General features: G+C 50.2%; 1 protein-coding gene across 5 annotated transcripts in view; it reads right to left on the bottom strand.

Moving 5' to 3' along the window:
- The window catches only part of AP1B1 (adaptor related protein complex 1 subunit beta 1), a 94,500-nt gene that overhangs the window by 17,014 nt on the left and 55,470 nt on the right, over nt 1-22,016 (bottom strand). For 4 of the 5 annotated variants that reach the window (XM_060310024.1, XM_060310025.2, XM_060310023.1 and 1 more), the window contains 10 exons: nt 16,369-16,431; nt 12,461-12,566; nt 9,811-9,946; nt 8,795-9,040; nt 7,394-7,584; nt 6,139-6,360; nt 3,545-3,665; nt 3,086-3,181; nt 1,957-2,072; nt 1,442-1,607 (listed from right to left, as the gene is read on the bottom strand). In XM_060310024.1, the coding sequence (XP_060166007.1) occupies nt 1,442-1,607; nt 1,957-2,072; nt 3,086-3,181; nt 3,545-3,665; nt 6,139-6,360; nt 7,394-7,584; nt 8,795-9,040; nt 9,811-9,946; nt 12,461-12,566; nt 16,369-16,405 (1,437 nt within the window). In that variant the 5' untranslated portion in view covers nt 16,406-16,431. The remainder of the gene's footprint in view (nt 1-1,441; nt 1,608-1,956; nt 2,073-3,085; nt 3,182-3,544; nt 3,666-6,138; nt 6,361-7,393; nt 7,585-8,794; nt 9,041-9,810; nt 9,947-12,460; nt 12,567-16,368; nt 16,432-22,016) is intronic. The other variant, XM_060310026.2, reaches the window with a different exon arrangement.

The following is a 22,016-nucleotide window of genomic DNA, read 5'->3' as shown; positions in this document are numbered from 1 at the left end:
GTCTGGGAAGATCCCACATGCCACGGAGCAACTAAGCCCGTGTGCCACAACTACTGAGCCTGCGCTCTAGAGCCCGCAAGCCACAACTACTGAGCCTGTGTAGCACAACTACTGAAGCCCGTGTGCCTAGAGCCTGTGCTCTGCAACAAGAGAAGCCACTGCAATGAGAAGCCTGCACGCTGCAACGAATAGTAGCCCCTGCTCGCCACAACTAGAGAAAGCCCGTGCACAGCAGTGAAGACCCAACACAGCCAAAAAATAAATAAATATTTTAAAAAAGTGAGAAAGAAATATATATATATATATATATAGTTGATCCTCATTATTCACAGAGGACACATCTGCAAATTTGTCTGCTTGCTAAAATTTACTGGTGACCCTGAAATCAGTGCTTGTGGCGTTTTCACGGTCATTCACAGACATGCACAGCAGTGAAAAATTCGAGTTGCCTGAAGTACACATTCCCAGCTGAGGTCGAGTGAGGCGGTGCCCTGCCGTCTGTCTCAACTCTCATACTGTAAATAAGTGACTTCTTCACAGTCTACTTAGTGCCATGTCTTTCACATTTTGGTGCTTTTTGTTGGTGATTTTGCTGTTTAAAATGCCCCCATCCCACCCCCAGTGTAGTGCTAAAGCGCTATCTGGTGTTCCTAAGCGCAAGAAGGCTGTGATGTGCCTTTTAGAGAAAATACATGTGTTAGATGAGCTTTGTTCAGGCATGAGTTACAGTGCTGCTGGCTATGAGTTCAATGCTAATGAATCAACAGTAATATATTAATAAATAAGGTGTCTCTAAACAGAGACACACATAAAACAAGGTTTACCTTGACCAGCTGATAAAAATGCTGTGACTGGGGTTTGTAGGAACCCAACTCTATATTTCTCCTGGAAGCAATGGTTTAGCACTTACTAAATCAGTGTTTGACTTTATGTAATATAAGTACCACAAACGATGAAAATTGACTATTCATGTCTCTGTAGAGGAACTGGCTGGTGTGTTCCTAAACTCTCTCTCTGGAAGTACCCGCCAGAAACCAATAAATAACATGGTGTTCTCCAGGAGAACTTGTGACCAGGAAAGTGGTAGGAAATAGAATTTTCACTATATATCCTTTTGTGTCTTTTCAATTTTGAACCAAGTCAATGTACTATACCTATCCAAACATAAATACAAAATTAAAACAAAACCAGAAACTTTTGCAGTCTTCAATAGCCACCACCACAGAGTGTCCTCACATGTCCCCCTTAGGTACCACAGTGTGGGAGGCAAGGAGCCACACCTGTCACCCATACAGCACTCCTGTGTCTGTCTGCACCGTCAGTGCAGTTTTAGGAGGGGCAGGGCCCTGAGGCCTCCTGGCTGAGAGGAGGGTTTCAGGGCAGGAGGGACCGCAGGTGCTGAGCTGCTGGCCATGCCCAAGTCGGCCACCCAACATCTCACCTGGGTGCTCTCGTCATGGAAGCCCTCTAGGAAGCTCTCGAGCAGCTCATCCGCGTTGTCTATCCGCTCGGCGTACTCGCCCACTATCCAGATCATGGCGGCCCGGGCCTCAGGCTCGTCCAGGGAATCCAGGTTCTCGCACAGCGTGGCGATCACGCTCTCATACCTGGAGACCAGGGCACGGCCGGCACGTGAGCACTGAGGGAGCCCGGGCCACCCAGGGGAGGCCCGGGAGGGGCCAACAGAGACGGGCAGCTGTCCCACAAGAGCCCGAGAGGCTGGCAAGTAACAGGATTTGAGTTTTATCCTTTACATTTCAGTTCTTATTTGGGCCTGGGGAGCAGAGCAGGGTCGGCTCAGGAGAAATAAGCAAAAAATAAAGGGTTTCTTTTGAGAATGCTGTTTACGGCAGAAAAATAAGGAAGAGGGAGAGGCTCCTCCTTGCTTTTCCTCCCCACCAGCCCGTCCCTGGCAGAGCCACAACACCCTCATGGGGTGGGGGGGCAGCCACATACTTGTTGGGGTACTTGCGGAAGATGTCCTTGATGACCACGATGGCTTCCTGGACCACGTAGTTGACCTTGGTCTGGATGAGATCGAGCAGTGTGCTCACGCAGCGCTCGGCAGATTGCTGTGTGGGAAGAGGAGAGTGTGGGCAAGGCCTTGCACCCACTTCCAGCAGAACCTCTGACCAACATGCCTTGGTCAAGGGCTCAGTCACACCTTGCCCACCTTCCTTTTCACAGCAGGAAAACAGGAGGACCCTCTCTGCAGGTAACAGGTGGGAGAATGAGTACAAAATGATGGTCCTGGGATGGCAGGGACACAGGGAGATAGAATTAGACTGAGGAGAAGGCCAGTAGAGCTTCTGAGAGCAGGGAGGGTCTTTGGAGCTCTTCTAGGCCAAGCCCTGAGAGCAGGGTTTCACTTCTACTTGTTCCACAAAATGGGCTCCCGTGACCAGAAGCATTTAGGAGGTCTCTGCTTGGACCAGCCCTCCCCACACCCCTCTACTCCAACACGCTGCACTAGGCTCTATGGGAGAGATTTCTCAGACTGCCATCACGGGTGCCAAATGGAAAACGTCTCAAGGGGCTGGGCTAAAGTGACCAGCTGTCCCAGATCCCCTAGCCTCCAGGAGACCCATTTAAGGAGAGTCAGATCAGTGATCAAGGAACCTCTCCAGAGGCAAAGAATGGGAGGGATGAAGTGCCAGGACACAGGGGTCTGAATGACCCTTGGGAATTTGAAGATAAGGGCACATGGACAGCTGAATCATGATATCTGCCAAAACGTCCAATAGGCAGAGCCCCTGCCCCAAAGCTCCACAAAGTGAGGGCTAAGTCTACCAGGGCCACCACCAGCTTGGGCTGCCACACTGTCTTAGCTAATGCTGCAGGAGACCCCTGACGATGATGGGCTAATTTCACCTGCAGCAACTCAGAGGCCCACGGGAGATTACAGATGAGAAGGAGCCCAACCAAATCTGTACCGTGGGTACCTTGGGGGCTCCAGTTGTGACCCTCAGGCCTTCCTGGACCATGAGCAGCTGGCAGATTCTGCTGGAATCAGACTGGTTTCCTGGTTTCAGCTTCCTTTCCTTTCCTCCTTCCCCCCGCCAAGGACAGAGTCTCAGAGCCTCACCTCCACCTTGATGGCGCAACGGCCAATGGCTCGCACAGCCTTCCGTACAAAGTCCACATCCACCTCTGTAGCGTACTCTTTCAACTCCGCCAACACCTGTGGCCCAAAGATGCAGTTGGGGGGATCTGGCAGGGCAACCTCCTGGAACACCCCTGGGCTGTGGGTATGCACACACCCCTAGAAGGGTGGGATTCTGCCTCCTGTTCGAAGTGGAAGTTCCAAGGGAGGGAGAGAGCTGTCACAGGTGCCCCAAGAGGAAAACAGGAAGGACTAGTTGGCAGGGATGGACAATCCTTAGTTTGGTTGATCTAGCTAACATATCCACCTAACTACCACTTCAATGGATGTGAAGTAATAACAGAGAGAACAAACTCTTTAATCACAAAAATATCAGTTAACATTCATTTGTGGAGAGCTTGCTCACAGAGCCCGGTGCGCTGGGCACCACCCTCTGCTGACCTGGGCGATGTTGGCCTGGGAGGCCAGGCGGATCATGATGTCCAGCTTCTCCAGCTTCACGTAGATGGGGTCATTGTACTTCACAAAGAACACCTTCATCTCGTGCTTCAGGATCTCAGGCCTGGTGGTGGGCAAGTTGCCCGAAGAGCAAAGAGCAAGTCACAGGCCCTGTGAGAAAACCCTTCCATGTTTGCTGGGACATTTCTGGGGTCGGACATGGAAACTGACATCCATGAAAGTAGTCGCCCCCATGGCTGCACGCTCCTGGGCACAGGACCTGCCAACCAAGGTTCTGACCGGCCCCTGTGTGTCCAAGCACATTCCAGGAAGGGAAGAGGGAATATGAGCAAGAAACAGTTCACATTCAAGAGGCCACAGGCATCAGGCAACAGGCTTGGGAGTCAGGCCTCAGTTCCAATCCTAGCTGGTGACCTCAGGCCCGTTTCCTCACTCACGAAATAGGAAGCGTTCTGTGTCAGAAGCATTACCTTTGCAGGCCCGAGTTGCCAGTCTTAGAAAGGACTGGCATCTGGGAATTCAGCTTTTGGGAGTGCTCTCACCATTCCCTAAATGATAAAGGTGGTTAACTGTGCCTTGACTGTTTGTATAAACAACATGGTTTTTGCTGAACACCTGCTTTCCTTCTAGGAGCCTGGAATTTTGGTAGGTGTCAGGCAGAGGGTGCCTTTATGACTCGTCCCCCCCCAAAAAAACCCAGGGTGCTAAGTCTCAAACAGGCATCCCTGGGCAGAAACATTACACACATGCTGCTGCACTGTCGCTGGGGGAGGAACATGCTCTGTGTGACCCCCCCATGGGAAGCCTGCACGAGGATTCCTCCAGACTCCACCTGTCTTTCTCCCTCATGATCCAGCTGTGCAGCCCTACGAGGTCGATGATAAACCTCAGCTATGAAAACAATGATATGCTGTCTCCTGTGAGTCCTTCTAGTGAATCTCTAAGTGTGTGTGTGTGTGGGGGGGGTGGTCCTGGGGATCCCGGCACAGAGACCTACATAACAGGGCTGTTGTGAGAGGTAGATGCAAAGCATCTAGCATGATCCGTATCTGCCTCAGAGAAGGCACTTGCTAGGCAGGAACTGTCACCAGTGTCATTGCTCCTCCCTCACCGGCACCACCCACCTCATTTTTCTTAGCTGAGGAAAACTGAGGGGGGAGGGGCCTGCCCTAGGTCACACATCTAGTGCTAATAAGGGTGAGAGCAAGATGAGAGTCACCCCCCCTACCTGACTCCTACTCCCGCACCCTTCCCAGAAAAGAGAGCAGGAACAAAAAGGAATGAGGACAGATGGTGAAGAGGCGAGAAGACCCAGCAAAGAGAAAGGAGGGACCCTGCCCAGGATGGTCCTCAGTGCTGCTGAGCAGGCTGCGGGGAGGTCCTGGCAAAGCGAGGCAGGATCCTGAGCTGGGCGGCAGAAGTTGTGATTTCTGCCATCAGGACTCGGCACAAGCTACCCAACAGCATGTTGGGTCTGGGCCTGGTAGTGCCTCAGCAACAGGGTCAACTTCTTAGGAGGTTTGCCTTGTTAAATATAGCACAGGGAGCCCCTCCTGCTGATTGGGATCCACAGGTCACAACACCTCACTAAACCCCACACTGCAACTGTGAATCCCTAGTCTCATCCCTTTGTTCAGGCACTCAGAAAGCTTGCCCCAATTTACCTCCCAAACCTTCGCAAATGTCTGAATTCCACTGATTTTTCTGGGCCCCCATGTGTGTACTAAGAACCAGACTGAAGCTATAAAGACAGGGAGCATGTGTGGTCTTCCACACATGCTCCCTGTCCACAAGAGGCCCTTGTTCTGCTTTTGAGTTAGTTGCTGATCCAGCCATTTGACCAAAGAGGCTGGAAGTAGAACTGCAGAGTCTGGCCCCACTCCATGGAGCTGCCCGGCACCCTTACTGGATTGGTCCTTGTTTCTTAGCCCAACCCACCCCGGTGTCAGGTACCTTCCCTTAAGCAGTGGCTCACTACTGTGGTCATTCCTACTGGGTGGACTGAAACTGGCTGCTCAGCATTCTGAGTGGCCCTGAGGCTAATGCAAAATCCATGGTGCCTCATCTTGGAGTCCTCCAGCCTCTAGAGCTATGGACTCTTACCGAGGAAAAATGAGTGTGCGCACACGTACACGATCTTACAGCCTGTTTCAGGAAGGCTGTGTGGACTGTGGACCATCCATTCTCCAAGGTTAAGAAGTGCATGCTAGCTTTTATCCAGCATGCTACCTGGTTAGGCTAAGCCGAGGTTTCCCAACCTCAGCACTACAGACTTTTTGGTATGGATAGTTCTATGGGGGGGCAGAGCTGTCCTGTGTACTGTAGGATGTTGAGCAGCATCCCTGGCTTCCACCCACTAGATGACAGTAGCAGCCCCCACTGTGACAACCAAAAATGTCTCCGGACATTGTCAAATGTCCCCTGTGGGACAAAGATGCCGATGGCTCAGAACCCCTGGGTTAAGCTGTTGAGACATCCTGCACGGTGACAGGTCACTTTCCCTTCAGAGCCCCTGTTCCCAGCAGGAGATCCCCCCCCCCAGGGCACACACTACCCATATGTGGTGGTCCCAGTACCTTTTCTGCACGATGAGGTTGATGTTTCGCAGGGCCACGTACTGCAGCTCCGGTTCGGCCGACAGCAGTGTGACCAGGGGCGGGGCCAGCTTCTTGAGCAGCGTGCCATAGTAGTCCAGGTCCTTGGACAACATCTCCATGAACTTCATCAGCACCTTCACAGCAGACAACACTACAGCGGAGTTGGCGTGGGAGAGCCTGGGGGTGACCCGCTCACAGATGCTGCGGTCCATTCCGAGGGGGACAAATAGGAGAGACAAGCAAGGGGAAACACCCTGTTTTTAGTTATCAAGATAGCTTGTCTTCTGTAGGAGGAAGACCTAGCTCCTGGTTCTGTTTCCTGCTAACTGACCCCAAGCAGCTTAAAACCACTCTGAACCTCAAGTTTCCTCATCTAAAAAAATGGAGATGATGATGCCAACTTCACACGGTTGCTGGTGGCTTAAATGAGGCAATGCATGTACAGCACTGAGCACAGTGCCTGGCAGTCAGTAAACACTGGATGAATGTCAACTCACGCCCTTCTGTTGTGAGGGCATTCAAAAGGGGCAGGAGGGCTTCCCTGGTGGCGCAGCGGTTGAGAGTCCGCCTGCCGATGCAGGGGACATGGGTTCGTGCCCCGGTCTGGGAGTATCCCGCGTGCCGCGGAGCGGCAGGGCCCATGAGCCACGGCCGCTGAGCCTGCGCGTCCGGAGCCTGTGCTCCGCAACGGGAGTAGGCCACAACAGTGAGAGACCCGCGTACCGCAAGAAACAAAAACAAAAAAAAAGGGGCAGGATACCATGTTGGTTAGGACCAAGAGTCAGGGGAGACCCAGCTGGGTGACCTAGGTGATTTCTTCCACCTCCCTAAGTCAGAGTTTCCCTACCTGTAAAACGGGGACAGTGATGGGGCTGCCTTCACAGAGTTTCTTTAAAGATTATCTAACGCGTAGGAAGCACCCAGCAGAGTCCCAGGCACCCAGTAAGAATTCAACGAGTGGTGGCTCTCATGCTGTCCACCTCTTTCCTCAGCCCGCAGTGACCAAGATCTCTGTCAGCTCCCAGGTCAGGCCCTGGCTTCTGTTCTGTGCCCTCAGTGAGCAGTGCGCTGACTGCCTGAAGCAACACCACTGTCAACCTGCTGGCTCTGTGTCTGAGGATGGTCTGTGGGGCAAGGCCTGGAAAGAAGCCCCCCGGAGGCCTGGGGCCAGCTCATGGTTGGAGCCTCCCACCCCAGGGCCTGGCGAGGCTGGCAAGCAAGGGCAGCCTCCTACCTCTGGGCCTCCCGGTCGTCCTTGGGTGTGTAGTTGGCCAGGCAGTCCAGGATGAAGATCTGGCCCCACTCGGTGCACTCGTTCAGGGCTGTCAGCAGCTTGTTAATGGACTGCGGGTTCAGATCGAGCAGGTTGCTGCTGGGGTGAGATTCGGCGATCTCCGAGAGGGCAGCCACTGCGTTTGCCACCACCTGGTTGAGAGGGTAGAAGGGACAGAGTCTGGGATGCTGCTCTCAGGTCAGGGAGGTAGTGAGGCTAATGATGTTGGCCAGTCAGAGCTAAAACATCCTGAAAGGAATATGACCTGAAGGGCAGGGTCTGGAGCACCGAGACCCACTCCAAGCACGCACCCTACTGACTCCTCTGTAAGCTGAAACTAAAGTCAGTGCACCTGACAATAAAGAAAAACACAAAACAAGAAAGATCTAGCTCCAAGTTCCTGCAACAGATAGTGCTCCCTGCTACCTAACACGGAGTCCCGCTCTACCAGCTACAGCAGCTCACTGTGGGAGCTGACAACTGTGCTTCTCAGAGCTAGAAGGTTCCTCCTGCAGAGCCCCTCAGGGGCTGGAGCACAGAGGGGTTGCCAGGTGAAGCTCTGGGGCTGCAACCCATTTCCACCAGAGCAGCTGTTTTTATGTGTTTTCTGCATGGTTTTCAACTTTCCCGTAATCAAGCAATGCTCCCACGGTCATCGTCATACTGGCCACTCGGCACCCGCATGGGATCAGTGTTTCAGAGGGACACAGAATGACACGTCTGGGCCGGGTGGGTTGTATACTTCATTTTAAACATGGCCCTACCGAACTGTTCTCCAAACTGCTGCCATCACCAGCCGTGAGGAGACCAGCTCCCCTCCCAGCTGCTTTCTGGTCCCCTGTCCTCCAGGCTACACTACTTCAAGGGTGATTCTCTACAACCCTGCAAAGAAGTGAGGAAAGGGAGAAGTACCTCACATTCAGAGCTCTCTGACAGTCTTGGTGAGAGGACGGTGACAATGACAATGACTGGAAGGGGAAGGAGGGTACTAGTCTTGGGTGCACACCCACTGTGTGCCAGGCTATGCCAGGCACATTACCTTAACGGCTTAAGCCTCCCAACACCCCCGGCAGTCATGCAGAATTAGATCCATCTTACTAATGAAGAAAAGAGGACTCTGGAAGGTTAGGTAGGATGCCTGAGGTCACACAGCTCCTTAAAGAGGGCTGTGCAGAGAAGGGAATCCAGGTCTAGCTCACTCCAAAGATGGCGCCCAAACCACTGCGGGTAGGAAAACAGCTAGCCCACCCCGCAGGACTCTGACTTCCAAGAACTGGGGCTGCCTGGTGGAGGGTCAAGCAGAGGTCTTCCCAAGCAACCCTGGAGGTGGTGGAGGTGGCAGGGTGGGTGGCAGAGACTTACCATGGGGTTAGAGTCAGAGATGAGGTCTTTAAGGGTATCCAGGAAGCCCTGGTCCTCTACCAGCTGGGCATTGATGTCGTGGAGCTTGGCCACGCACACGGCCGCCGTCTTGCGCACATATGGGTCCTCGTCCTTCAGGCACTTCCGGAGTGGCTCGCATAGGTACTCTGTGATCTTGTCAACGCGGATGCAGCCCATGGTCCGCACAGCCAGGGCCCGGATCAGGGGGTTGGGGTCCTCACAGTCCTGAGGGAAACCAGCCATTGGCCGAGGGCAGGGGCGAGCTGAGCAACATTAGACAGCTGCTGTGGGATCTCCCACCGACTGTGGCCAACAGCACCAAAAGTAAGTGCCGTGTGTTTAGCACGTAGCATCTGTCAGATACCAGGCTTTGTACTGTTCCCTCTGATCCTCACAGCAGACACACAATACTGTTCCCATTTCACAGGTGAGGGAGCTAAGGCCCTCAGGAAGGTCAGGAGCTCACCCGGTCACAGAGCAGAGCCACAATTCAAGCCGCGTCCACCCAGCACCACAACCCTCAATCTTCCCACTGGGCCACAGAACCCTCATTCGCCCACACCTAAGCATCGACAGGGCTGGGGAGCTAAGGTTTTAAAGGTGCACAGAGCTGACGACGCAAGTCCCTGTTTCTCCTCAATCTGGAGGACAGAACATGCAGAAAGGAGCGAAGTCTAGAAGGGCAATACGGAAGCCCTCAGACACATGCTGCATCCTCAGTTGGCAAATGACACAGGGCCATGGCTCACCCCAGGGCACACGGGGATCGAAAGGCCTGGGGCGACCTCACATGGAATGAGTTAGCAGGGTCTGTAGCATCAGATTTTCTGGAGACAACGGGAGCCCTCTGCTGGAGGAAGAGGCCCCCAGGCTGGAAGTCAGACGGCCTGGAAAGGATCCTCCGTGTTTCTACCCAGGGCTGTAGCGCCCCACCCCGGGAGACTGAGGGGAGATGGAGCAGTGAGCACCCAGCCCCACACCAAGCTTCTACTTACCTTCACAAAGGTGTTGACGGCCATGATGGCCATGTCGGGCTGACTCTTGGCATAGTTCATCAAGTACAGGTATACCAGCTTTTTCAGCTCCAGGTTGTCCGTCTGCATACAGTTCACCACGTCGGGGAAGAGGGCACTGGCAGGTCAAAGTAGCGTCAATGTGGGAAAGGTGAAAAAAAGAAGAGGAAGACTTTTCAGGCAGCTAATGGGGGCTGGGGAGGAGGGTGAGTGGGAAGGAGGGAAGGAAAACATAACAGGACTTCTTAGTAAAAGGCAGGGCAACAGCTCCATTAACGTGAACATCGTTGGTAGAAATGGAATTCCAAAGGGTGATTTTAAAACCAAAGAAGTCCTCTGTTCTTTACACAGGGTTCAAACATGAGCTCTAGAGCCCATCTGACCTGGCTCAAACCCAGCTCTGCCTCTTGCTGGCTGAATCAAGTTGGGAAAATTCTTTTATCCCCAGTTTCAGTTTCCTCATTTGCAAGAAAGATATAACAAAACCCCATTTCACAGGGCCCTTGTGATAATTGAAAGAGACAACATACTTAAGGTATCTAGTCCTTGACATCTAGGAGGTGCTACAGAAATGAAAACGATTGTTTTTCCTTCTCTGATACTTGACATGGCCACTTATATTGGGCTGCTGGTTGCAGAGGGCTTAGGGGAGCAGGGGTAGGCTGGGCTGCAGTCACTACAAGGCACCCACTAAGAACCAGCCCATGTGTACAGAGCACGCGCTACACACCAGGCTTGGTGCTAGGGGCTTTACATAATGATCTTGTTTAACAGCCCTGAGAAGTCAGTGGATTATCCCCACTTTATGGAAGACAATACTGAGGTTCACAAATATCAAACAACTGCCTAAGGCACCAGGTCTGAGTCACAGCCCATGCTCAGGACCACTGTTATACTGGGCAGAACCCTTCCCAACATGGTACCCCACAGTCCCGGGGTCACAGGCCCCTTGACATGTGAAATATGGTTAGTGGTCAATTTTCTGTCTCTGGAATTATCTATCACCCCCCTTCTCAATTTTCGTGATTTTATGGGCGAGGACCCAGTAACACAGACTTAAGAGGTCAAAGTGAATTTCCTGAGCCCCGACAGGCAGGAGAGTCCAGTCAGTGCTGAAGCTGATGCATCACCTTGGAAGATGACGAACCAGGAAAGGGGGGAGCTGAGAGGCCTGACTTGCTCTTTTGGGCCCGTCACATCAGCAAAACAAGCTCATTTGAGATGACAGGGGTGCCTCCTCTGTGACAGGGGTGTTCTAGTTGAAGGAAAGCAGCTTTGTCCTGGGAAGAATCTGTCTTGGAAGGAGGCCCAGTTTTCCAGCAGACACCTGATTCCTTTGCCACTGTGTCCTCAGCAGGTTTCTCTGCAGAACTGTTTCTACTGTGCGCTGTCAGGAGGCCCCTTGATGAGCATGGCAATGGGACAGGGAAATCCATGGAGAAGTCCGGAGCTGTGGGTTCCTGCTGAGGGATTCAGATGGGGAGCTGCTCCACGTCAGCACCCAGGCCTATGAGGCACAGGACTGGGCACCAAAAGGGCCCAAAGGAGAGGGAATGGGGGAAAGCACCCTGGGTCTGGATTTCAGAAGGGCTAAGCATGAGTCCAGTTCCTCCATTAACCACGTGACCATGGGGCAGTCATCGTTTCTGGTTTCTTTGGCAGGAAAAATATCCTTACCTACAGTATGGGAATTGCTAGGAAAATATTTAAAAGCGTTTTGCTGACTCTCAAACACTGTGCAAGTGTTAAGTTGTCACAGAACCCAGCTCCTGTCCTTGGGGACTCAACAATGTGGTGGGCAGGTAAGCACAAGTATACATAAGAAGAGGACAGTCTACAATTAGTGCCAGGCGACAGGAACACAGCAAATGCTGCGTGTTCAGGGTAGTCAGCCGGCATGATGAGGGAGGCAGCAGTGTAAATGGACAAGGGGAAGGGACGTTCCAGGCTGGGGAGATGTGTGAGCAAAGGAGTGGCCACAATTCTACATGTGATGTGCTCTGGCAACAGATGCACACCAGGGGATGCAAACTGACAACAAATTTAACAAGCCCAACATGCAGGTGTGTTTTACTTGCACAGTGTTTATTTGTTTGTTTAGTATTATCTGGCAATTTTTTTTTTTTTTTTTTTGCCGCACCACATGGCTTGTGGGATCTTAGTTCCCCGACCAGGGATTGAACCTGGGGCTACAGCAGTGAAAGCGCCAAGTCTTAACCATTGGACTGCCAGGGAATTCCCTCATCTGGCAATCTAAAACAAGGAGATTTAAAATGAAAAATCCAGATTCCCCGTTCTTTTTAAAGACCTGGTCCCACTGGGGTCATTTTCCCCAGCAGGCAGCATCCTCTGGAGTTCCTGACAGGGCTCACAGCACATCCACTGCATTGCCTGTTCCCTTTTCGACCTAGCCCACTTCACTTGCTCCATTACTGCCTGACCCCATCAACATCTGAGCACATGACCCCTCTGCAAACAAAACCTTCTATTTGGAAAGATCTGCGAAGGGAGCTACACCAGGGGAGACATGGGTCCCTAGGGATATCTTAAAGGAGGAATCGAACTGGACCCAAGCTCAAAAGCTTCCCTCTGTCAGCTGCCTCCAGCTGCCAGCCAGCCTACCCCTGCACACCTGACATCTTTGCCCACGGTCATGGACGCAATCACTTTCTTCACCGCCTCCTTCTTCTTCTCCTTCTTGTCACTGTTCAGTTCTGCCTTCAGCTCGAAGATCTCCCCTAAAAAAGGAGGCAGCATGAGTGATCCATTTCCACTCTGCCAAGGGGCGCTTCCCAGTCCCCAACTTCCAAAAGAATGGGAGGGAGGCAGGGAAGACACTCTGTGCTGCCCGCTGAAGGCAGCTTCAGGCCCTGGCCCTGGGTGGGCAGGCAGAAACAACTGAATTATCAGGAAGGAAGGTTGGAGATCACTTCAGATCGAGGGGAGAGGAGCCATGGAAGCTACAGAGGTTCTGAGGGAGACAAAAAATTTGCTGCCAGGTCCTGCTCAGCCAGATGGCTAAAAACATGCCGAGGGAAGCAAAGCTCTCCTCAGCCACCCACACCCAAAGCCCTCAAAGCAGTGTGGGATGGAACCTGGGGACTTAAGGTTTGAGGGAAAAGGGCAGGATTTGCTCAGGCTTTTCCTGTTTTCCTAGCGCTTCGAGTTAAAAGAGCTCACTCAGGGTTTCACTTCCTGATCCACAAGTGGTTGCTCGGCTCTGAAAATGGGAATTCAGCTGTCCCACGAGGGCTCTAGCATTTAATAAACTGTTCTTAAGAACTTGATGATCTGGAAAAAGCAAACAAGGAAGTAGGACTGTTCAGGGCCCTGCCATGGAGAGGTAGTCAGGGGCCTGATAACCCCAATAACAGGTTAAGAGGGCAGATGCTGGAGTGAGACAGACCTCCTGCCCTTAAACCAGCTGCAGCCAGCCTTTCCTGAGCCTTTCTCTAAGCCAGGCACCTCCCTAACTTCTTCCCACACCTTTTCTCATTGCATCCTCACAACAACTCCACACTTGCCCGCATTTTGCAGATGAGCAAATGGAGGCCAGAAGAGGTTCAGGAACTTGCCCAAGGACACAGCCATGAGGAGGAAGGCTAAGATTCAAAACCAGGTCTGCCAGCTCCAAAGCCCATGTGCTCTGGCCGACCCAGGACATTCACCCTGCTTCTCTGAAACCATTTCCTTGTCTGTACTCTCTGCCTTGCCTGGGGCCTTGACTCTTCTCATGTAACAGATGCAAAACGCTCAGCTCAGTGCCTGGCACTCAGTGGCCTGCATTAAACGTGGTCACTATTATTACTAATTTACCACGTGAACCTCTGTCTTGGCTCCCTCTTTTGTAGGAGAGTCCCGGGCTTCCCTCTCAAGTTACTTGGGTTGGGGGTGAAGCAGAAACTATCATGTGGGGGGAAGTGCTAGGAGAAGTTCTAGATGGATTTACAGTGAAAAAAAGAAAACTAACAGGGTTTTTTTGTTGTTCTTTTTTGTTGTTGTTGTTTGTTTTGTTCTTTTTTAAAAAATTTTTTTAATGACTGAACAATGTGGTGTTCAGCAAAGACTTGAGATGAGAGACAGTAAGCAGGTTAATTAAGAACAATCATGCAGCACAGCCCGGGCAAGGCCACATTGAGGATATTGCTCAACAGAGCCAGAAGGAATCTGCAGACCTTGCAGTTCAAATCCAAGGCTCTGGAGAGCTGAAGGAACACACGCCCTTCTCCTCCAAGGAACTAAGGGGGCTGTGTCCCTGCTATGAGATCCAACAGACCATGTGACTGACCCTGGGCCTTGCTGCTGGGCTGCCCCTGCTTTGTTTGAGGTGTTTGGCCAGATTCAGTACAACTGGCAGTCAACTGATGGATCTAGGCCCGAGTCACCTTGGCCCCAAGAAGGCTAGTGAGGTGATCCCAGGATCTGCCTGCTTCAGAAATGCCTCCTTCCTATAATGTGCCCCAAATCCAACCAGTTACCAAGCCTACCTCCTCAATCACATACGAGGCATCCAATTCTATCCCCAACACCCCTGCCTTCCTCCCCAGCTCAGGGAGCATCATCTCTCATGCGAACTGTGGTTCTGATCTCCCTGCCTCTCCACAGCCTCACCCACTTCGATCCTTGATTAGAATCTGCCTCTGACCTCCCCCTGCCTAAAACCATCAATGATGTCAAATTTGGTCCCAGATATTTCTCTAGACATTCTCCTCAAAAGAAAACCCATTAAAAAAACCCCACTACTGACACCTCAGTTTACTCGGCACTGTTCACCCACTTTGACCTGGCTCGCCAGGCACCACAAACCTCTCCAACCTTTCTTCCATCACACTCTTCAGTAACTTGTGCCTAGGCTTTCCTTTCCCTGATGGACCTGGGACAGCACTCACTCCACCCCATTTTATCTGTCTAGCTCCACCCCAACCCTCCCACGGGCCCCGCCCCTCCCTTATCACAGCACCCACTGCCCTTTAGAGTGATCACTACTTAATAAACTGTCCTCTCAGGCTTCCCTGGTGGCGCACTGGATAAGAATCTGCCTGCCAATGCAGGGGACACAGGTTTGATCCCTGGTCCGGGAAGATCCCACAGGCCGCGGAACAACTAAGCCCGTGCGCCACAACTACTGAGCCTGCACTCTAGAGTCCGCTCGTCACAACTACTGAAGCCCATGCGCCTAGAGCCCGTGCTCCACAACAAGAGAAACCACCACAATGAGAAGCCCGCACACCACAACGAAGAGGAGTCCCTGCTCGCCACAACTAGAGAAAGCCTGCGTGCAGCAACGAAGACCCAACACAGACAAAAATAAATAAATAAAAAAATTTTTAAATTAAAATAAATAGATAAATAAATAAATAAACTGTCCTCTCTGCCCAAGGGCAAGCAAAGCCAGGTCAGAGACTCCATTTGTCTCCTCCACTGCACATGGAAGAGACACAGGAAAACTGGCTGGACTGAGAAATGAACCACCTGATGAGGGGACTGCAGGTCCTGGCTCAGCTGACCCAACAACAAACTCTCCTCATCTGGTCAGCAGGCGAGTGTTAATCTCACTTGGAGGGAAGGAAGGAGGAAGGAAGGGCCAGCCAGAAAGATTGCTTACAGGGTTAAAGCACATTTGTCAGCCACTACAACCAACTCCATTTTCCGAAAAGCAAAATCAACTGTAATACCCAAACAATACAAGACTAGCTTAGCAAATTTTGATGCAGCAACTCAACAGACTGAGTCTTCAGAACTGTGGGGAAACGTTTATGATAATGCTAGATGAAAAACAGGATATAAACTCTGACTTCAACCACGTAAAACATGTGCCCAACGATAAGGACCAAACATGCACAGATACCACTGTGCAGTTGCTGACAGGATTGTGTGCTTTCTTTCCTCTGGGCGGTGGGGCGTCATTTTTCACAATTTAAAGCCATAGGGAACAAAAGAGGGCTTTTTTCTATACGTGGAGCTAATGCTTTTTCCTTCTGGAATTCTGAAGGTAGTCATACTTCTTACACCATCCGCAGTTCAAATTTCCGGATCCACAAGGTTCAAAATGCTCTCAGTGATTCTTGCCACTTGCTTCCAGGCCTCCACACGCCCTCAACCCCCCACTACCACAGGGAGCAAGCAGAAGGGTCGGGCAAGGAAAGAAGAGGATAAGACCCCACAATGGGGATGTCCCTGCTGGCGCAGTGGTTAAGAATCCGCCTGCCAATGCAGGGGACACGGGTTTGAGCCCTGGTCCGGAAAGATCCCACATGCCACAGAGCAGCTAAGCCCGTGCACCACAACTACTGAGCCTGCATTCTAGAGCCGGCGAGCCACAACTACTGAGCCCGCGTGCCATGACTACTGAAGCCCACACGCCTAGAGCCCGTGCTCTGCAACAAGAGAAGCCACTGCAATGAGAAGCCCGTGCACTACAATGAAAAGTAGCCCCCACCTGCTGCAACTAGAGAAAGCCCGTGTGCAGCAATGAATACCAAAGGCAGCCAAAAAAAAAAAAAAACAAAACAAAAGACCCCACAATGAAACAAACAGTACCTTTCTTGGTTGTGGTGAAATATTTTGAGTCCGTCATTTTGGTCCCTTATCTGTGGCCAGACTCTGCAAGACAGAAAAGAGGTAACTTGCCCTTGTGTTCCATTCTTCATTTCACAAGAGGGGAGAGGGATCCAGTGCATGCCTGATGAGGGGAGATAGCTTCTCATCTCTTTACTGGGCAAATGAACTGTTAGATAATGGCTGATTAGATTTTGGAGGGTAATTCCGAAGGATCTATCAAATTTTAAAATGTGCGTATTCTTTGACCCAGGGATTTTACTTCTAGGAATCTCTCCCACAGAAATATCTGCACAGGATAAAAGGGTTTTATATCCTGCAGCACTGTCCATAACAATATACCACTGGAAATAACTTAAATGTCCATCGGTAGGGAATGGCTCAATACTTTGGAAGAGTCCACAGATTAAAAAGCACTGAACAATCATGGTTACAGCAGTCCCTCTGTGGTGCTCACTCTGCCCAGCACTAAGTGCTTCTCACATGTGAACTCACTGAAGCCTCATCACAGCCTCATGGAAGTACTATCGCTATCATTGCCTATATAGTCAAAGGAGCTTGGAAAACGCCAAGGTTAAAAAGCTAGAGAGATTTCTTCTCTACCCAACTTTTCCAAGCTTCTCTAAACAGTGATAGGCACTATTCATCTCTAGAGAGGGCTAGAAACTACACACTGCAGACTCTACAGCACTCCCCAAATCTGACTGGTCAGTTTTCTCAAAGCACCTCTCAGGACACCTCCTAGGGTAAAACTCACACTGTGAAGTACTGGTCTAAGGCAACAGGGCAAAGAAAGTACCAAGGCCCTCTCATTCATTCAACAATTTGCTGAGCATTTACGATGTAACTTCAATAGTTATTCTTGGTCAACAGATGAGAGATATAAGAAGCTACACAGGAGCCAAGTACCCTGGATGCATGGCAGAGGCTTCAGGGGTTGTTCTAACATTTATTAAGAAGCTATCATTTACTGAACCTCTATTAAAGCTTTACAAACATTATCTCATTTAATTCTACCAATAAAGTAATTGCTTTTACCCCCTTTTTAGATGAGGAAACTGAGGCTCAGGGATGTTAAGTAACTTGCCCAAGGTCACATGGCTTGTAAATGGCTGGACTGGGAGACAATTTCAGGTCCATCTGAGCTCAGGACCTGTGCTCTAGAGAGGAGGGAATTCTGCTTCCCCATCTGAGAGAAAGGACAGAACCCTGAGAGTGACTTAAGGACTCAGTCCAAAAAGCCATGAGACTTTCAACTTCCAGTCCTACCTATAGTTTCACATGGTACATAAAACCACACAACCCAAAGAACAGACATTTGCATGGAGAAAACTCAGTCACTTGGTCCCTTCTGTTGCCTCTATAGAAGAGACTCAAACATGTAAACCATTAATATCTTCTTTCAATTCATTGCTATCAGTAGGGGGAGATTAAGGTTACTCTTGCGATGGATGTGAGGAGTCAAGGAACATCTCAAAAGTCTCTGGAGGGACTTCCCTGGTGGCGCAGTGGTTAAGAATCCACCTGCCAACGCAGGGGACATGGGTTCAAACCCTGGTCCGGGAAGATCCCACATGCCGCGGAACAACTAAACCAGTGCACCACTACTACTGAGCCTGAGCTATAGAGCCCATTGGCCACAACTAATGAAGCCCGTGCGCCTAGAGCCCATGCTCCACAAGAAAAGCCACCGCAATGAGAAGCCCATGCACTGCAACAAAGAGTAGCCCCCCCTCTGCACCTAGAGAAAGCCCATACGCAGCAACGAAGACCCAACACAGCCAAAAATAAATAAATAAAATAAATAAATTTATTTTATAAAAAATCTCTGGAAACAATGGCAACACAGCTCCCCTGCAGCCCAACTGTATTTTTCCAGTTTAAGCCTGTATTTATGGCAGGATGGCAACAGGGCTGTTTCCCAACTGAGACACCTGCCCATAGGTTTTGTTTCAGTAACCAACAGGGAACCGATAAGTACTGCCTCAGGGCTGCCTTAAAGCCTTTGTGGATCCCATTAGGATAAAGGAATAAAGGCTTCACTGACAAAAGTATAAAGAAAAAGACACAATTCCACATTCCTTTTGCTTTGTCAGGTTGAAAAGGGATGATGGCACTTTTCTGTGGGAGCTGTGGGAAAGACCAGAAGAGACCCGTGTCTGCTGATGCCAGTGCCACTGTGGGGCCACTAACTGCCAGTCTCAGCAGCGGGAGTCAGGGCTGCAAACAGATCCGCAAAGGCAAGGACCCAAGTCGGCCTGGTCCACAGCTGCATCCATCCTCCACACAAGCGTGGCCAGGGTTCAGTCAATAGTTGTTGAAAGAAATGAAAAGTAGCCACTGAAAAGCCCAGGAACCCTCAGCCTGCTCTCCGACAGCTGTGAGGTAACTATATAAGCATTTGTTTCCTACCGGAGTTTACATACATTAAAAATAATTTCATTTTGAGCACAGAGAAAGCCATTTTCTCAGAGAAACCTCACCAACCTAGAGGTTCTTTGTGGAGCTCTGAGAATGAGCAGGTAAAGAAGGCAATGGCACGCCTGTCACACAATAAAAGGCTGTATGGCTTCAGAAGTCACAGGCCTGAGAGCATAACCAGAGGTATCCAGAATAGGAGAGTACCTTGGGTTTCCCAAGTTAAATTTAGTTGAAGAAGAGGGATCAATGAAGGCAAGAGGGGCTAAAAATCACAGGCCAAAAAATCACAGAAAGTAACGTACAAACCCCTCCAACGTTAAATCTAGAAGGAAATCAAAGTGAACAAAGCAAAAACTACCTTAGATGTCCAACTTCAGCGCTGCCCAGAAATTCTTCCTTCTCTGGTAGAGGAGGGTGTCACAGGTGTTCCCCTCATCTGCAGGCACAACACAACATCCAAGGGCCCTGAATTCCCAGAACACAGCCTGGCAGATCTGTGTTGGATGCAACCACCCAGATGGAGAAAGGGTGGGAAAATTTCTCTTTGGGGGATTAAAAAAAGCAAGAGAGCTGCAGGGTCAGCTAGTGAAGCCACCACAGCTGCTGATGCCCCTACAGCTGGAGCTTTTGATGACACTCTTCCTTTTACAGGTGCTAAGCAACTACTCACAAACTTAAACCGCCATCCCATGTGACGGCTGGCGCTGGTGGCCTCTTTCCTCCGCAGTATCTATTTCGCATATCCCTCTGCAGAGGGCCCAGTGGGACTGCTGATGCAGAAATTGTATCCCTCTGAAGTTGTTTCACATACAGGAAATTAAGGTAGAGGAGGAAGGAGAAGATGGAGAGAAATGAAAATGCTTTTGCAAAGCCACCCCAGAGCACCGATGAAAAAACCTCACCTCACCATGAAAGATCACCAGCACCATGTGGATCTACTGAGGGTGGCTACCTCCGCATGTTCTTTCACCGCAGTTGCCTAGGGTATCAGCGCAAGAGAGATTTTTCATTCTCTCTGCAGGAATGGAAAAAACCCTACAGTTCAGTCAGACTTTGAGCTCAGACTTGCAGATGCCACAGGAAAGACTGGTGCTTTTCTTGGCCCTGCTCTCAGCTGTTGCTATGCATTGTATCCCTGCTAATGGAGGCCACAGGGGCCAAGACTCTGACCATGTACATGAGCCACAATTGAAAGCAAGCAGCCAATTTAGGCAAGAAAAAGCTTAGGGTTTGGATTCCATCTTTGGAAGTGGCAGAGCGCATTAAAAAAAGCAATAATTGGAGGGAATTTTTGTTTCAGAAGCTGCTCTGGCCAATGTGATGAGTCACTTCTGCTAAGGATACAGCATTCTATGCTGGGATACCCCTCAGTTTCAGTATTTACAGGCCAAGGAATGCCTAAAGGGGATGGCACTGTCCAAATTCAAAGCGGGGCACACCTGGGACCAGTTTGTCTTTGGAGGAGACACTGCTGCTGTCCCCACCTCTGTCCTCCCTCCCCACATCCATTCTCAGTAGATGACTCTGATGCCACAATCCCAGGGCCAGTTCCTGTTAATCTCACTTTTTTCTTGGTTTTAAATCCTATTGACAAGGGCTGCTTCCCTTGTCACTAGGTGTAAAGAAATGAACTGAGTAATAAGGCCTGAAACAGAGTAGTTTTCTCCTACGTTTTCTAGAATTATAAAGAAGTCCTTGGTGAGAATCACTGACGTACTGGCCAGGGACAAAGATGTAATTTAAGAGTGGAAAAATGAGGCCCTAGGAAGAAAAGGAAAGGAAAAAAACTCACAAAAAATATTGTCAGCTAAAGACTGAATTTTAGCAACTGGAGTTAGGGTTGGGTTTAAGAAAAAAAGTCCTCAACACTTTTAAAATTTTTGCGTCATCACAAATCTAAATGTAATTTTATGACCAGGAGATTAAAAATATCTTTCTGTGTTTTAAGCTAACAAAATGAATTTAAATCTATTAAAAAACACATTAAGGGACTTCCCTGGTGGTCCAGTGGTTAAGACTCCATGCTTCCAGTGCAGAAGGCATGGGTTAGATCCCTGGCTGGGGAACTAGGATCCCGCATGCCGCATAGCGCCACAAAAAAAAAAAAAAATTTTTTTTTTGAGAAAATATTGAGGGACTTCCCTGGTGGCGCAGTGGTTAGGAATATGCCTGCCAATGAAGGGGACATGGGTTCGATCCCTGGTCCAGGAGGATCCCACATGCTGCAGAGAAACTGAGCCTGTGCGCCACAACTACTGAGCTGGCGCTCTAGAGCCCGTGCACCACAACTACTGAGCCCACATGCCACAACTACTGAGGCCCGTGTGCCTGGAGCCCGTGCTCTGCAATGGGAGAGGCCACCGCAGTGAGAGGCCTGTGCACAGCAACGAGGAGTGGCCCTTGCTTGCCGCAACTGGAGAAAGCCCGCACGCAGCAACGAAGACCCAACACAACCAAGATCAATAAATTAATTAATTAATTTTTTAAAAAAGAAAATATTGAATATATTTCAACTTTTCTCCAAGGTCTCAAACTTGCTAATAATAATTAACTGAAGAATACTGAGCTGAGGTTACAGTTTACTTCATCTCTACAATTCAACTTCATCTCTTAAAAATGGGGAACTCAGGGACTTCCCTGGTGGCGCAGTGGTTAAGAATCCACCTGCCAACACAGGGGGCAAGGGTTTGAGCCCTGGTCCAGGAAGATCCCACATGCCGCGGAGCAACTAAGCCCGTGCGCCACAACTACTGAGCCTGCACTCTAGAGCCCGCGAGCCGCAAATACTGAAGCCCGTGCGCCTAGAGTCCGTGCTCCACAACAAGAGAAGCCACTGCAATAAGAAACCCTCGCACCGCAATGAAGAGTAGCCCCAGCCTGCCACAACTAGAGAAAGCCCATGCACAGCAACGAAGACCCAAAGCAGCCAAAGATAAATAAAAAAATAAATCAAAAAAAAAATGGGGAATTTACCACGGACGGGATAATGTGAGAATGAAAGACACTGACAACTGCAAACATAAACATCGTAAATATGAAATTCTAGAATAAGCAGAAGAGGCAAAATTAACCTATAGTGACAGAAGTCTGATCAGTGGATGCTTCTAGGTGGGAAGGACTGATTTATGCGTGGGTGAAAGAACTCTAGGGGTGACGGAAATGATCTGTATTTTGATGCAGATACTGGCCAAACTGTACACGTAAGAGCT

This window comes from Globicephala melas, chromosome 13 (assembly GCF_963455315.2).
Source record: "Globicephala melas chromosome 13, mGloMel1.2, whole genome shotgun sequence".
Lineage (NCBI taxonomy): Eukaryota > Metazoa > Chordata > Mammalia > Artiodactyla > Delphinidae > Globicephala > Globicephala melas.
Note: the sequence above shows the minus strand (reverse complement) of the source record. Positions and strands in the feature narration are given on the sequence as shown.